This window comes from Colletotrichum fructicola, assembly GCF_000319635.2.
Source record: "Colletotrichum fructicola Nara gc5 chromosome Unknown KSG_Nara_v1_contig02, whole genome shotgun sequence".
In the NCBI taxonomy this organism is placed as follows: Eukaryota; Fungi; Ascomycota; class Sordariomycetes; order Glomerellales; family Glomerellaceae; genus Colletotrichum; species Colletotrichum fructicola.
Genome location: NW_027094052.1, coordinates 2,341,083 through 2,356,089, shown reverse-complemented (window position 1 = coordinate 2,356,089; position 15,007 = coordinate 2,341,083). Strand labels below are relative to the sequence as shown.

The 15,007-nt window shown below is 54.9% G+C and overlaps 1 protein-coding gene across 1 annotated transcript; it reads right to left on the bottom strand.

The window, feature by feature from the left end:
• Positions 1 to 4,235: 4,235 nt before the first annotated feature.
• Positions 4,236 to 5,462, bottom strand: CGGC5_v003397 (uncharacterized protein; the record flags this gene model as incomplete). Its single annotated transcript, XM_032022493.2, has 1 exon — positions 4,236 to 5,255. One exon carries the CDS (start codon positions 5,253 to 5,255, stop codon positions 4,236 to 4,238), a length of 1,020 nt encoding a protein of 339 aa, XP_031880655.2.
• Positions 5,463 to 15,007: the final 9,545 nt, after the last annotated feature.

The window sequence follows — 15,007 nt, the reverse complement described above, 5'->3', positions numbered from 1 at the left end:
AGAAAGATCGTCAGGTGTTTGGAGTAGAATGTCTTACTTGGCCACCTGCCACCTTACCCCAAAGCTTAAACTGCCTTACCAGATTTGTTTGACTCAGCCCATCTCTTCTTTCAGACTTCAGCTCGGCTAAGCCCCATAACCAATATCACTCGTCTGATATCGTAGACGCGCTTCGTCCCGCTCGCATGACGAGACTACAGGAAACAGCACACCAGGTAGCCAGTCGACCATATTCTGTGTGATCCAATTTGTCACAATCTATTTCTGGACCTACAAAATTCCCGAAAAGAACACCTCAGAGAAACCATTATCGACGAAACCGCCGCCCACCTCCCTCGCCGGGGATCGTCCCTGCGATTCAGGGAATTGCATCAGCCAAAGGCCCCGTTTGGCCGCCTTGCAGGTCTGCACAACACCATCACACAATTCCCATACTGCCGAAGCCGGCAGGTTGTTCCCTGGTGCCACCGTCAGCCCCGCGGCTAGCGTTGTGTCTCTCAACATCACACGAACCCGCCCGTGTGGATTCCAGCCGTGTGTGCGTTTGCGAATTGTGAATGATGTGTGCACGTGTTGAGGCATGTAAGATGAGCACCTGGCAGATCATCACCAACTCCGGCCCGGGGGGCATAAGCCACAGCACATGGGCGGGCCATCTTCATCGGCAGGCACGGTTAGGCTAATGTAGTCAACCGATAATCGAAATGTGTGATGCACACGGCCTTTTTGGAGGACCCTGGGTGAGAAATTACGTCCAACGTCATCGGCGGACGTGATCATCGACCATCATTGTCCTCATTGCAACACAAGACGACGTTTAACTACCGAAGACCGACGGGCCAATGAGAGGCGGGCTTGGTTTGCACAGTATCGCTGACTTTTTAGTATCCAATCTGCTTCTGGTAGAGACAAACTTCGCAATCATTCCCGCCTCACCGGACCGACGGCTTCGTGTATATTGTTTCTTCACTAATAGCGTTCGTCCTGGCCAAGGCCCAATTGCAACCAAACCAAGGCAAATTTTTACGTGTCTAAAAACTACCATTTTAGCGCGGGGTTTGTGTGAGATAAACTGTTGTTTACAAACACGTAAACCTTCCCTATATTTCGCCCGTCCTACTCTAAACCAGTACTTCCAAAAGACAGTGCAGGAATCTGTAAAGTGAATAGTGGAGGGCGGCTGTTCTAGCACCGGCGCCGGTGGTGGTGTCCCGGGCTTCGCCGCCCACATCGTGGCCACACAGAAAACGGCCCGCAAGCCCCAACAGAGCTCCGGCGCGCCGTTCGTTCGTTCGGTGCGGGAAAGAAAACGCCCACGCAGGTCTATCCCGGGCTTCCGACGCGTCTGTCCAATATCTTGGAAACAGGCGCCGTCTGCTATGATGCTACCACCGGTGTTATACAATCCCCTCCAGGGTTCTGCGGCCGGCCAGACCTGGCTTCCCATCGTGCTTAATGCTCCGTTCGTTAAGGGAAGAAGCTAGCAAAGGAAGAAGAGCTGGAGCTTGGGAAACATGCTCAACCCTGCCACAGGCGCGCGTCCCACGTCCCATCCATATTGCGCTCTCTTGCTCTCTCTGTCGATACTCCACAAACCCACGCATCGGAGCGATTTTTGGACTTGGAGGTGATGGAGGTTACATTCAATGGCAGCCCAATGGCGCGAGACGATTTCCGAGCGTGGCAGCGACGACACGTCTACACGTACGCTGCGTGGGATTACTCCGGGATCGAGGGAAGTTTTCTGGCGTAGATTGCAACGCCTGCGCACCTACTAGAAGACACTGAGAAATTCCAATGCAACGTGAGTGAGCGGACGACCACAGGGCCAAGACCGAAAAGAGAGTTGCCGAAAGCAAGAGTCAGTCTCTCTCTCTCTTCTTCCTCGGTCTCTCTCTCCCTGCCTTCGATGGCCTGTCCTAGAAAGTCTTTGGCGATTGGATTCAAACCATCGCAGCCCCGATCCCGAGGTGGTGGGATGCAAGGTCGTGTGAACCCGTCTGTGTCTGGTTCCCTTGGGTGCCAGCTCCCTGCCGAATGACGAATGCGATCGAGACCTCTCTTTCTCTGTGATCCAGATCCCAACCAACATTCACAGCAAACGGACCCCGCCCCCAAAAAACCAAGTCGGTCATACTGTGCGTGTGTTTGTATGCCCTGATGATCAATCCTACGAGCGCAGGTAAGAACCCAACCTCTTGTACGAATCTTGTGGTCACGCCGTCGCCCAAGGGAGGTTTTCGTCAATGTCAATCAACCCCGCCATGGAACGTGCGTCATGGGCTTTTTTGTTGTTGAAGGGGACGTCGAAAGTCATTCGAGAAAAAGAAAAATGATTCGACAGTTGGACAAGCCACCTGCATCAACCTACATATCGTTTTTGGGGGGTGGTCACTCCGCAGTGCCGCCCAAAAAAGCGCCTCCCGCGGATACGTAAACGTCTTTTGGTGGAGTACAAAGCAGTCAGTAGACGACATCACACACATTGAATCCAAGTTTCTTCCCACACCCTCCAACGTCCCAAAAACTGCCCTGCCTTGCTGCACTCGTTCGACGGCCGCCGACGTGTTCCTGCATTGAATGCCCAACGATCAACAGGACAAGGGGCCGGCCGTTCCTAGTTTTTTTTCTCGCCTCCTTCGCCTCTTCCGTCAACGTACCCTACCACCGAAAAAAAAAAAAAAAATATCAAGCGAGCCGCCAAAAAAGACGTTTCCGTCGGTCAACCGGCCGCTGCCTCCCACATGCCTTAGGTAATAAAGAAAGATAGAAAAGTAAGGTAGCAATCGCGACGGGGGTTGGGGACTTACGTACTCTGGGTCCTGGAGGGGGCCACATCGGAAGCAACTAAACAGCCTCGTGCTTTTTTCGTTGTTTTTAGAACGTGCATCCCAGGTGGCACCGCAGCCCGCACACCCATGTCCGAATCTTCTTCTTTTGACGGAACGTGGGACCTGACCTTGGACTTCCTGCTCAAAGCCTCAATTCTTGGGGGCCTGGTAGTATTTTGGACGACTGCATGTTCGTGATGAGGGAGGCACAGGGCCGGACGCGGGGGCCGAAAAAAGATGAAATGTCTTGGCTATCGTGATTCAAAGCTACCCTTACATACTATTATGCAGTAGAGAGAAAAGAGACCTTGGTTGTTGGATTTGGCACGGCCACCGTCAGTCAACCTTGCCCGTCTCTGCTAATCCACACACACGTACGGTCCAGCCGCACTATAGGCAACGCACTCGCCTTTTGCGAAGGTGTCAAGACACGCGCATATAGACGGCGGGAGCAATAATGCGGCTGTTTCGCCCCCCTCGCCCCCAGCTATAGGTTCGCCTGGAAATAGAACAAACGCAGTGACCAGACAAGTGAGGGGGAAAAAAGAGACAAGCTGATGCTGATGATGAAGCCGGCGGCGCGCGGTTGAGAGTTTACCTTCGTTCGGTCGTCGGTGTGCTAAGGAACGACTCATCACATACTTTGGCGAGGTCGGTCGGTTTGTGAGTCGGCTCGTCCGGAGTCGTTGGAATGGTCTGAGGTCACGCTCCAATTGTCGGCCGTCAGAGCCTCCTCCTCCTGTTCCTCCTTCTCCAACAATGCGAATGCGGCGGCACCAATCGCGACTCGTGTTGGCCAACGCCGAAACCGAGAATCGAGCTTCAGACGGCCCGAGCTTCCAACACACTGTCCGCCCGTTCGTGCCATGTTCCCCGTCAGTAGCGATAATCAGTCACAAACGTCACAAGATGCACTCGAGAGAAGATTTTGAGTTTTGAACAAATAGAAGTGTTGGTATCATTGATAATGTCTACTAAGCCACGCCCCCAATGGCGCGCTGGGGCCGATTCGGCCGCGCCTTGTGGTCTCACTCTCGACAAGTGCCACCCTTTTTGGTACATGCCACCACAATCCCATTGTGTGCAAGGCTTTTGTGTGTCTGCTTCCTCCTCCCGCCACCTTTACACATTACTCAGTCCGTTTGTACACTCAAAAGAAATTCGTTCCATCGTAAGTTGTTGCCGAAAGAAAGAAGTGTTGGCCAAACCCAGTAAAACCCCGTGAGCCTCGCCCGAGGGTCAGTTTGAAACGCCGTGATCCTGGCCTAGTCCCCGTTGGTGCGCCGTGCATGCAAAGCAAAGTCCCAATTCGAATGCAAAATGTTTCAAGCACGAGTTCCTGCCGTGTGTCTGGCTCTTTTTTTGGTGTTTGATGATTTTTTTGTTCTTGGTCTTGTTCGGCGACTAGCCGATCTTGATACTCTTCCTCCTGTCTCTCAGGCCGCTCAGAATGCGGTTCCTCGTGTTGCCGGGTGCGGGTGACACGGGAGATGCGACACTGTGAGTCGAAGGGGTAGGAGGTTGTGCGGTTTGGGAGTTCTTCTTGGCCGCCCGCATGATCTCATGGTAGCTGACGGCAGCCCAAGGGCTGTTGGGAGTCTTCGCCGCCTGTTCGGGCTCCTCCTTGATATAGGTAATGTCCGAGTTGGCACTGAGAGGAAGGTTCTGCATCGACGGGGAGGACAGCTGGTCGCGCGAAGAGTTGGCGGCGGCCAGGTCTCTAAGCTGGGGGCGGCTGCGCTTTCGGACAATGCTCAGCGTCCTCCTGAAGAGAGCAGAAGTCGGCGTCTTTGGCCTCTCGGGACGCTCAACCTCAAAAGGGCGCTGATCCTCCTCGACGGTCCGCTCCTCGTAGGTCGGTGTGGGGCACGGGTCGATGTTAAGGAAAGAAGGGCGCTCCTTGGGCAGCATGCTGCTAGTGATCATCATGCTGCTGGATCGGGGAGGGTGCAAAATGGGAGAGAAAGAAGAGGCGCTGGTGGAGGACGTGGACATCCTTCGTAGTGAAGGTGCTGTGGCGGAAGTGACCAAGCGGCTGCAGGGTCTGCTGGGAGGACGGGACTCCATGGACTCGGGAGAGGCCGATCTTCTGGTGGAAGGCAGGTCGACAATGGAAGGCTTGCCGGCGTACACAACAGAGACGACACGAGCGGTGTCCTCGTGGCTCTTCCTCCTCACAGGAGAGTCGGCAGACTCTTCGGTATCCGAGTCGTAGCCGTAGTCTGAGAACTCGTCGGCAGAAGATGAGGCCTCCTCTTCGGAAGAGAGGTAGACCTCTTGAGGTGCCTGGGTGGTTGTGGGTTGGTTGGTAATGATCTTGAGAGCCATACCGTCGAGGAGTCTCGAGGCTCGTAGTGAGCTCTTGGCAGGCAGGGCGGGAGCTGATTGTTGAGTCTGTGCCTTCTTGGGAGAAGTGGCCGACATGTCGTCGTAGTATTCGCGGTACATCTTGTCGTTATCGTTCTCGTTGTAGGCGTCTTCGTTGTAAACGGGAGGTCGAGGAGCGTTCGGGAGCGAATCTCTATAAGACGACCTTTGCGACTGTTGCTGATCCTTCTGTTCGGTAGCCACCTGTTCCCGGCTGGAATGTACCGACTCCCTGACGGGCATAGTCTGGCCGGCCAGAGACATGGTGTGTGAAGGTGACGGTGTTGTCGATATCCCTCGGGGAAATCTGAGACTGGGCGTTTTCAGTGTCGCAGGGCAGCTGGTCTACAGCGAAGGTCGATGGGCTGGCAGTGCGTGTGCGTGTAAGTGACCAGACTCTTCTGCCGAGAATGTAATGTAGCTGTGGTTGGAAACACTTTATGTGGTTCTCTTGAAGAGAAGGGAAAGGAGCAAGAAGAGGTAGTAGCAGAAGTAGGAGGGTAGGCGAAGATATTTTAATGGACGAGTCGGTCTGGCAGGCTTGTCTTGGATATGGATACCTGTAGGCACAAGCAGCTTGAATGGGGACATGGGGGCTCCGTATGTGTAAATAGGTTACAAGGGGACCGACATGGGAGAGACTAAGTGCGCATGGGAGGAGGGTACGCAGTACGGGTGCTAGGACCATTTCTGCACAGATGCCAACTGCACGCCGCCAGATAGACAGCAAGAGACAGGCGCAGGTGCAAGTGCGAGTACGTATCGCGGTTGCAAGCCATCAGGAGCAGGAGGCAGAGAGTGGGATGCTCCTGCACTTTGCACACTTTCGCACTTGCACCTGGCCCTGGCGCGCTTTCCCTGGTCCCAGTCAAGCCATTCAAGCCAATCCCAGTCCTGGCTTCCTCATCCCTGTCCTAGTCCCGATCCTGGTCAGGTCCAATTCTGAAGCGGGTCCAGAGGGTACAGGGACCACAGTGTGCTGGAATCCGGCTGACACGGCCAAACGGGGCAGGGGCCATGGAGGCTGGTGGTCGGTCCCTCCTCCTGTCGTTCTTGCTCTCTCTACACCTACCTCACTCTGCACTACTGCTTAAGCAAGTGCCTTCCTGCTGAACACGGGGGTGGGTGTACGCCCACCAAGTGGAAGGAAGGAAGGGGAGGAGGAAAAAAACTTACGTCGAGTGCACACACAATGACCTACGAATACGCTGCCTCTCTCTCTCTCTGCTCTCCCACCACACGATGTCGTTTGTGGCCCACGCCCCTCTCTTTACCTTATCCATTCCCACCCACACACCATCCACAATCCACATCCACGTCCACCGCTTCACACACCTCACACAACACCCCTTCATCAAGATGTGCACAATCTACGGCTCCGCACGCTAATTCGTCCTCAACGCCAGGAAGCCGCCAGGACGGCTTGGCCATCGTGTGTCGACGGAATCTGCGATGCCTCGAGCATTGCATCCAAAGTGTGCTGTTTCATGTAGAAGATGCCACTTACAAGTCCTATCTCGCTCGAGAGAGGTGGAAAGTGGCGTCGACATTTGACCTCGTCCCCGGATACCTCTACGCATCCAGGTTACCATCTCCGTGGTTGCTGGATCATGGCGCTGAAAGCCATGCCCTGAAAGACCGCTACATTTGCCCACGCGATTATGAGACTGACGAGAGACGAAAGCGACAGAGTCCCGGAGGTGTGGGAGCGGCATTCCCAAAACGCCGCGATGCTGTCTCTGCCCTGGATTGGAGGGAGAAACGAGTGTGGAAGGAAGGTTTGGCGGCACTCTCCAGCCCGCCATCTACGGCAGTCAACCATCTGCCTGGTACTCATGTCACTTTGAATAGCCTTTGGTGGCAGGCTTCTCTGACTGCGCTCGCCAACTTCTGCCGGTGATCATCACCGTGACTTCCTCGTCGCCACACCAAGGTACGTTGCGGTTGACCGCCAGCTGAAGATTTCTTCGTCATCCATCATGAGCCTCGTCAGTTTTCCCTGCTCGTCTGCGTCTCCCAGCGCCAAAACCTCCACATCTCGCCGCTCCTAGGGACTGGGGTGGTTGGTCACACCCACGACCACAGCAGCAAACTCCACACCCACCAAACGAGGCGGTGGCAGGGGTTAGCTGCCTCTGTCCAAGGAGAACCGCCCTTGGGTGACTACCGCTCGACACCGACCAAAGACAAGTCAAGCCGTGTTAGCCCAAGGGGATGACAAGAACGCAAGCGTCTGCATCTACCTCTCCAACTCCCACCAACCGCTTGATTGGCGGCATCGATTCTTCGGTAGGGCCTCCAGACGGCTGATTGGGTCCGACGCCCCTTTGCCGTCTCAATGGCCGCCGTCAACCGCCCTCTGTCGGACCACCAGAAACGGCCGTCGGAGCCTAAGCTGCTCGTCTTCTCTGTGTTAGGGTCTCTTTTTTCCGCCCGCATGAAAACATCCATCAAACTTCTCATGCGACCCGACGGATCGTTGTGCTCCCGCTTGGAACTTTGAGGGAGGGAACGGCAGAAAGACATCGGCGAAGGGAGAAGCAGAGCCTGACTGTCGAACTTCACTGCGGAAACTTCTTGGCCAGTTAACGTTACTCCGCGAACTCCAGAGTCTGCAGGGCGCGAGCTTCGATCCAAGGGGGGCCGTTTGGGCGAGACCCTCCGCTCTTGGCAGTCCTTGATAACTCGCAAGTGTGCATGTCACCAATAAAAAGATTCGCGAACCCGTGGTCCGAACAGGCGAAAATGCTTGGTTGTGGCCGCCAGGGCAGGGCCATGGGCCACGGCCATACCGAACTTGCCGGAACTCTGGAAGCGCTGGGAACAGACGATGCATCTTAAAATGAGGGCCACGACGACTAGAGATATCATGTCGGGCGCAATCAAGACGCAATATGTCCGCAACTTGACTGACATGAAGGGGCCAGGTGGAGGGATGTGTGCGCGATTCGCGATAACACGACTGAGTCTTCTCCCGGATACTCAATATCGACACTGTTGTGTCCATCCATTGACGTGCAGCTCGAGGTCTACATCGATCTACGCTTTACCGCCTCCGCAGCATCATGTGGCCTCGAAACATGGTGAAGGTGGTGGAAACTGCATGGGACTCATCGTGCTTTGGAAGCCGCCCTGGCAGGCGCATCCGGCCAATTCTCTGGCCGCAATCTGGCCTGGTACCTGCTGCACCGTGCAGTGCTGTCGATGCAAGTGCGAGAAACGGGAACGCTTAAAACGTCGTGGCTCATAAAAACTCAAGAACATGTCGACACCTTACTGGCCGAATATCTGGCAATGAGTGTTGCATCCTCAAAGTGACACCATGTTGGGTCGGCAGAGGGACAACGGGATGCACGAATCACATCGTGAACACGAGATTTGCGGGCAGTCCCAATTGTTCTCTGCTCCGCCGTATCCCCGGCATGCCAGATGCATTTTTTTCTCTTGCTCTTTAGCTCTGGCCATTGGGATCCCAGACCGACTTTTGCCTCGTACTTCGTCGGGCCATCACAACCCAGTTTGCCTGGGCTGTCTCCTTTTGGCGGGGACAACCAACAAGCCAAGATCTGTCTCTTGGACCAGAGCGATCGGGCATGTTTCTTCGGATGTCGAAGGCGAAGCAGTGCAGGCTTGCCCTTGCATCCATCGCACGCGATGGAAGAGATGTTTCTTTACTCCCTGCAGGCACCTTGCCCGTCTGAGAAACAATCTCAAACTCGCTGGGCACCGATGAGTTTAAGGGTCAAGGTCGCCGCTTTTCTCTGTTTCGTCGAGGGCATGCCGAGTTCCAGAGACGAGGGTGTTTAGGCCATTCACAGGCCCCGAGAACGGGCGGCCCCTGTCGTTCGTCTGATGTGCTGCGACAGACATTGTCAAGACTGGAGGACGGCCATTCGCCCAAGGGCTCAAGTCTGTGTGCGCTGAGGCCTGTCACTGGACGAGAGCTGTCATTTAAAGCTTGGGGATGCGCAGACGCACAAACATAAGCGTCTGCCCACGAGACAAGCTTATCGTTCTCCTTGGGCAGGGTCCCAACCAAAACGCTCTTGACATCCCGAGTGCTTCATTATGCCAAAGCAGAGCCCTGCAACCGCATGGCGATTCGTTTCGACATGGCTGCGAGAGCAGAGTGTTGCTGGCACGCGAGACGTGATGCGGACGACGATCGGAGCAGGGCATCCGTCCGCGAACCCGAGCCGTACAGATACAACGCCGTACCGCGTCCGTCTCTGCCCGGGATGCTTGGCACACAGTGTACCGCATCCCGTCGACGCCATTGTTGCAGCGATGTGTACCACCACGCGCCGTGTGGCATCCTTCGCACAGCAGACATGTTTGCCGTAGCGGAGGGTCATATGCGACGTGATACGAAGCGCAAGGCCCATCATGGTGCTTGGCGAACGAGTCGTCGACAGGTTGGCAATCAGGATTCGGAATGAGAAGAGGGTCCTCCTTTCTCAGTTGCGGCGCATTTCTATCCATATATCGGCCCATGTGCTGTCGGCTGCGGAGGACATATCCAAGACCAGCCTGACACCGGCAGACAACAATTTGACATGGGAGCCCTCAGTGGGGGGGCTCGAAAGCTGCGATGAAATCCAGCACGACGGTGCATATCCATTGTTCGTCTGTCTGCCTAACAGTGTGGCATTGGCTCAACAATACCCGTACCGAACAGGCCATCTCCGAGCGTGGGCAACGGTAACAGTGGGTTTGCCGTTTGGCGAGCTCGCTTGCTGAAAGAGATCCCTTGCTTCAGAAGATTCTTTTTCTTCCATTCCTTCGACAACCGGTCAGCTTCGGAAGTTTGTCCCTTGAGCTCCAACGGTCATCTCGGTCTGCCGCCGCCGCCACCACACCCTCAGGCTGTCTCTGCCGCCCTCTCTACCGGCGGCTGCCCGTGTCTGGCGTGACTGTCGTGGCCCATACCCGCCAAAAAGGCTCGTCAGGTTGCATTCTCAGTCTCCCGCGTCCCTCACAGTAAGACTAGTTGGTCTCTCACATTTCTAGCGCACCCACTAGAAGTGGCTCTCTGGTGGACTTGACGCGGCCGAGATAGCCAGAACAGTTTGTCCTCCCAACTTCGCAACCCCACAGTCGCATTTCGTTGGAGATCACGGACCACCATCTGCCGCTTGATTCAGTTCAACGTCTGTCGACGGGCCATTCAGCGTTCGCCATCATGATAGCCTCAAATTCCAGCCACACAGAGGTCAGCATGCCAGCACGTATGCGAGATGATGCTAGCCCACTTGCGGTATGGCGCTGGCTGACCCATGCTTCTAAAAATGTCACTCTGGCCCTCTTCACATTTTTTCCGTCCACGATCACGATGGAACGGCGGGAGGAGCGAAAAAAGAAAAGGACAGAGGGAGAACTCGCGAAGTACTGTGAAGTTTACCAAAGTCGGCAGCTTCACGGGATTCAGGGAGCCAAAGTGGCGTTCTATAGAATGTCTGAGGCTCCAAGACAAGCCGCTCCGTCATGTTTTCAACAATGGCTTTGTTCTGGCCCTCGTGCCAAACGGCCCGCGCTTGAAGCGCTCAGGGAAGTATTCTCTGTCGAAAATGGTGATGTGCGCTGGGCAAATCGCCTCCACATCGCCGGTGGCCGACGATCGGCCACTCACGTATGGCTGTCGTCGTTCACTGTGTGTTCAACGTACCGATGCAGGGCCTAAACGGCACCCGACGGCGCGAATACCTACCGGGACTTTCTTTCCAAGGGTGACGCATGGCTGCCCGGTTACTGCTGTCATGAGAGTCCATTTTCTCAGGAAACACATCTGCCAAAACATCACTCGCCACGGCCAGGAGAACCGCCAGCGAACCCGGAGCCCGACCACCGCGCTGGGCTCTGTATGATCGACGCGGAACCCGGAGAATGATACACTTGCCGCAACGTGTGCCCCCGGAACCAGAAACAACAGATCTGCTCGGGAGCAAAGCGGTACAAACCCCTCTCCCAATCCCATCCCATCTTGTGCCCTCCTTCTAACATGGGATGCTATCCCTTTCCAGCCTTACGTGGCTCCCCGTCTCATGTTGTTGCCGCTGACCGACCCGTCTGGAACCATTGGACGGTGTTTTCAACGAGCGCTACGGGCTCTGTATCACAGCTTTGGCATGTGCTACATCACGTAGCACAGGGTTGCCGTTTCAAGGCTTGGGCATGGCATGAGACCATCGTCACTACGATCAACTTGGCATAGCACTGCATATCATGGGCCGTAAGCCATTACCGCTGTCTACTTGGGTGTGCACGCTTGCGATCCCACACAGCATGGTCATCGGATAGATTTGATTTCAGCCGGGGAGGCTTCACTCGGCGCCGGCGGCAGACGGTGTGGGTCCGTCGTCCAATGAGACCGACATCCCCGACCACCCCGCGATGCCGCTGAGTTGAAGGCTGTTGTCCGATGTCTGCGGCTGATGGGGGTGCAGTGCGATAACTGACCTTACAGGAGAAATGTGTGCCTGATCTGGTAGTGCTTAACTTTTTTCAATCGTTTCCTTCGTTCGGATGCTTACATCAGGCTAAAAAGACGGATAGATAGGATGTCATCCGCCTCGAAATTCGGCAATGAGGCTATGCTTTCGTCCTGTCATCCTTTCACATTCCTGGAAATCACAGCGGCCACATGAGCATTATCTATGGAACAAGCAATTTACTCGTCTTATTATTTCCCTAAGCTTTCTCTTCTGGTATTCTTTCCATGGCTTAGTTGGGGTTTCCGAGGTGGCCGACAGGTAGACCAAGACGTTATTTCTGTCTGCCTAATACCCACGGGACGTGGCGCAGCCTCCCGCATGGAGGTGGGCAGGATTCAACACCATGTCTCCAATTTCCCTAGTTCGTCCAACATCAACCTAAAATGGGTTGGAGGACATAGGAGATTCCTTGGAGGCAGAAAAATTACTGCCCTCATTTGATTTCTGACGGTGGAGATGGTGCCTTTCTCCAAGCCTTGGGGGTGTCTTGCCAAAGGCCCGTTAAGGAGGCGGCACGCACGTACGCCGCACGCAGTACTACAGTAGCGGTGATGGTCTGCCTTTTCCGCGCTCGCACAGCCGCAGTAGTGAGTTGAGTGCGCTTGTCAGACGTATCGATGGGGGCGGCTCGGATGCATTCACGCGCGTTTGCAGTAGTCGCACTCGGGAAGGATGGAGGCAACGGCTGTGTCCTTCTTGGAGCTGCCTGCGTATGATTTGCCTAATTTTGGCTGGAGACAAATTGACAAGTAGGCAACAAGCTATGGTTCCTTGCCAGCTGGTGTTCGCCTGCTCGGCTGGGCTCATCCGAGCTGGATTACGGTGCTGACACGCGCAGTTGACTGTCAGCTTCGCTCTCGGCCCTGGGGGCGGTTGGAATGCCATCGTGGCATTGTTTTCGTGCACTGTCTCGAAGATGTACCGCAGCCGTTGACAAGGCTGCCTTCGACAAGGACAGGCAGCTTCATTGGCAAAATGCACAGCGATCTAGACAGCGCGTTGACGTCGGCAAACTAGCCGTGGTGGTAGGTTTTGTCGACATCGGAGAGTTCTACCTTTATCCCACGATTCAGTTCCGGAACACGGGGTTATCATCAGCGTCGTACTCCAGCGTCCCCTCTCGACCATAGCATAAACGGTTCGGACCTGCCGTCTGTCTCAAACCCCACCAAAGCCATTTTTCCTTCCAGCGCTGAAACGGATCGAAACATAGCAAAGACGGTCGTAATATCGCAACCTAGAGCGTTGCACCCGTCAATAACGAACCCGAATGCCACCGCCGTCACGCATGCGACTCAGGCGTGGCAAACATCGCAATAATGCACTGTGACCGACCCCGTCGACGACATCACTAACGTCCAACTTTTCCGTTCTCTAAATGGTGCTCTCCAATGCGGTTTGATACCAAGGGATGTATTTGAAACGAGCCCAGCAGGTATCCACTCGGTGCCCAACACCACGGGGATCGGACCAGTGGGGACTCGAGGCCAGCTTTCTCCGCACCCGCGTCTCCGCCTCCGCATTCCTCTTCCTCCCTGAGCCCGGCACCGCGCGCACCGTGCCCGGAAGCCAGAGTCTCCATAAAAGAGACGCAAAACGGAAAAAGCAAAGTTCCAGCATCGGGGAACGCAAGACGGCAAGAGATGACATCATCCCCTGCAGCTTGCCTCACTCTCGTTCTCCACCCCACAGCGACGCCGCCCACGAATGCTGGACGTCACTGACCGCTGACAGCTGTCCGCAAACCTTCTTGATAGCAGATATGCACGGGAAACAAGCTCAGGCTAACGATTTCATCAGGATTTCCCGGGGTGGTTGGTGTGAAGTAAGCCCACATTTCGATGTCATTCACAACAAAGTCAAAATAACATGCACAGGCAGGTTTCCATGTCTCGCCGCCATGGGACTAACACAGAGACAAGAGAGAGACATTACGTTTCGCCATAGCCGCACGGCTAAAATACCCACATTGGCACAATCACATTGTTTCTCGCTAGCCTGGTTCTAGATTTCTTCTCTTGATTCTGGGTGCGTGGTTTTGCGTGTTGCCCGCCCATACCTCATACGGCCCACCAAACGCCCGTTCCATGGCACCCAACTTGATGTGATGAATCTTGTGTGTACTTTCGCGACACAGTGCAGCCTTTTTTCCGCAAGTTTTGAGATACTTCAATGCATGCGATAGCCTAGCTTTGATACCCTTTCCCAAGGATTGCCAAAGATCCTGGCCCGACGCGTGAGTGTTCGAATCGTGGGATGCGCGGGAACTGCACCGTGACGTCGCCTATCTGCTCACCACACATCATCCATCCAACATCCCACCCTCCCAAGCCAAAAGCCGTTGACGGATTGACTGCATGCCTGCCGTGGTTCTGGGCTCTCGTCAGTCCAACCCACACGTCGATCCGTCCCAAAGTACCGGGGCCTGCTCAGAGAGAGGGAAGGAGACAGACTTCTATCTGCATGCGTGTATCATCGTGCTTGAGCCCGCAACCTGGGCTGGGCTGACCCGTGGTCTGGATTGTGTCAGCCGAGATATCCAACCGAGCCCGAGCTGCATGCAGGGTCTGACAAGGATTTGACGAGAGAGATGCTATGCTCGCCAAAAAGAAAGGCAGAATGGAAGACGTGCATCTCTGATGATGATGCCTTGCTTTTTTTTGCACGCAAGGGAGATCGGTGGGCTACGCGGCCTTGGACGGTAGCTTTGTTGGCTCTACTGTTGACATTGCGTGAGTTGCTCACCTTGCTTGACTAAAGGACCAACCCCGTCCTAGGTGAGGCTTGGAAGAGCATTATGCGGGATGCAGCGAGGCTATTGGTGCCGCTACTAGTAGGTCGTTGTAGTAAGCCGCGATTGTTTTGTCGGTGGATGAGGTCACACAGTACAGCTTACCCGTCGCTGAGGTGTCATTCGATCCCACGGTAAAGGTTACTATCACCACGAGCGAAGTGCTGGAAGTTTCTGTGGTGAAGCACAGCGAGTTTCTTACCTTGGTGAATCATTTGGACAGCCCGTATGCGATGCCAGCCAAGTTCTAGACGTGTTGGTACCAGGTTTGCAACTCTACAGGCTTTTTTCGAGTAATTTCATGTGCATCAAGCCAGTAAGGACACTGAGAAAAACTGCCAACCCGCCACGTCTGCCTCGAGATAAAATTTTGCAGCCCAGACATATTCCCGCAACTCATTTGCCTGGGAAATACAATGTGTTCAGCCTCTGCGTGCGGCATCGGCCCGTTGTCTCATTGCCATGGTGAAAAGCTGGTACCGGTTGAAGAAGCAAACGGGGAGGCGGGACCGGAGAAATAACGCAAG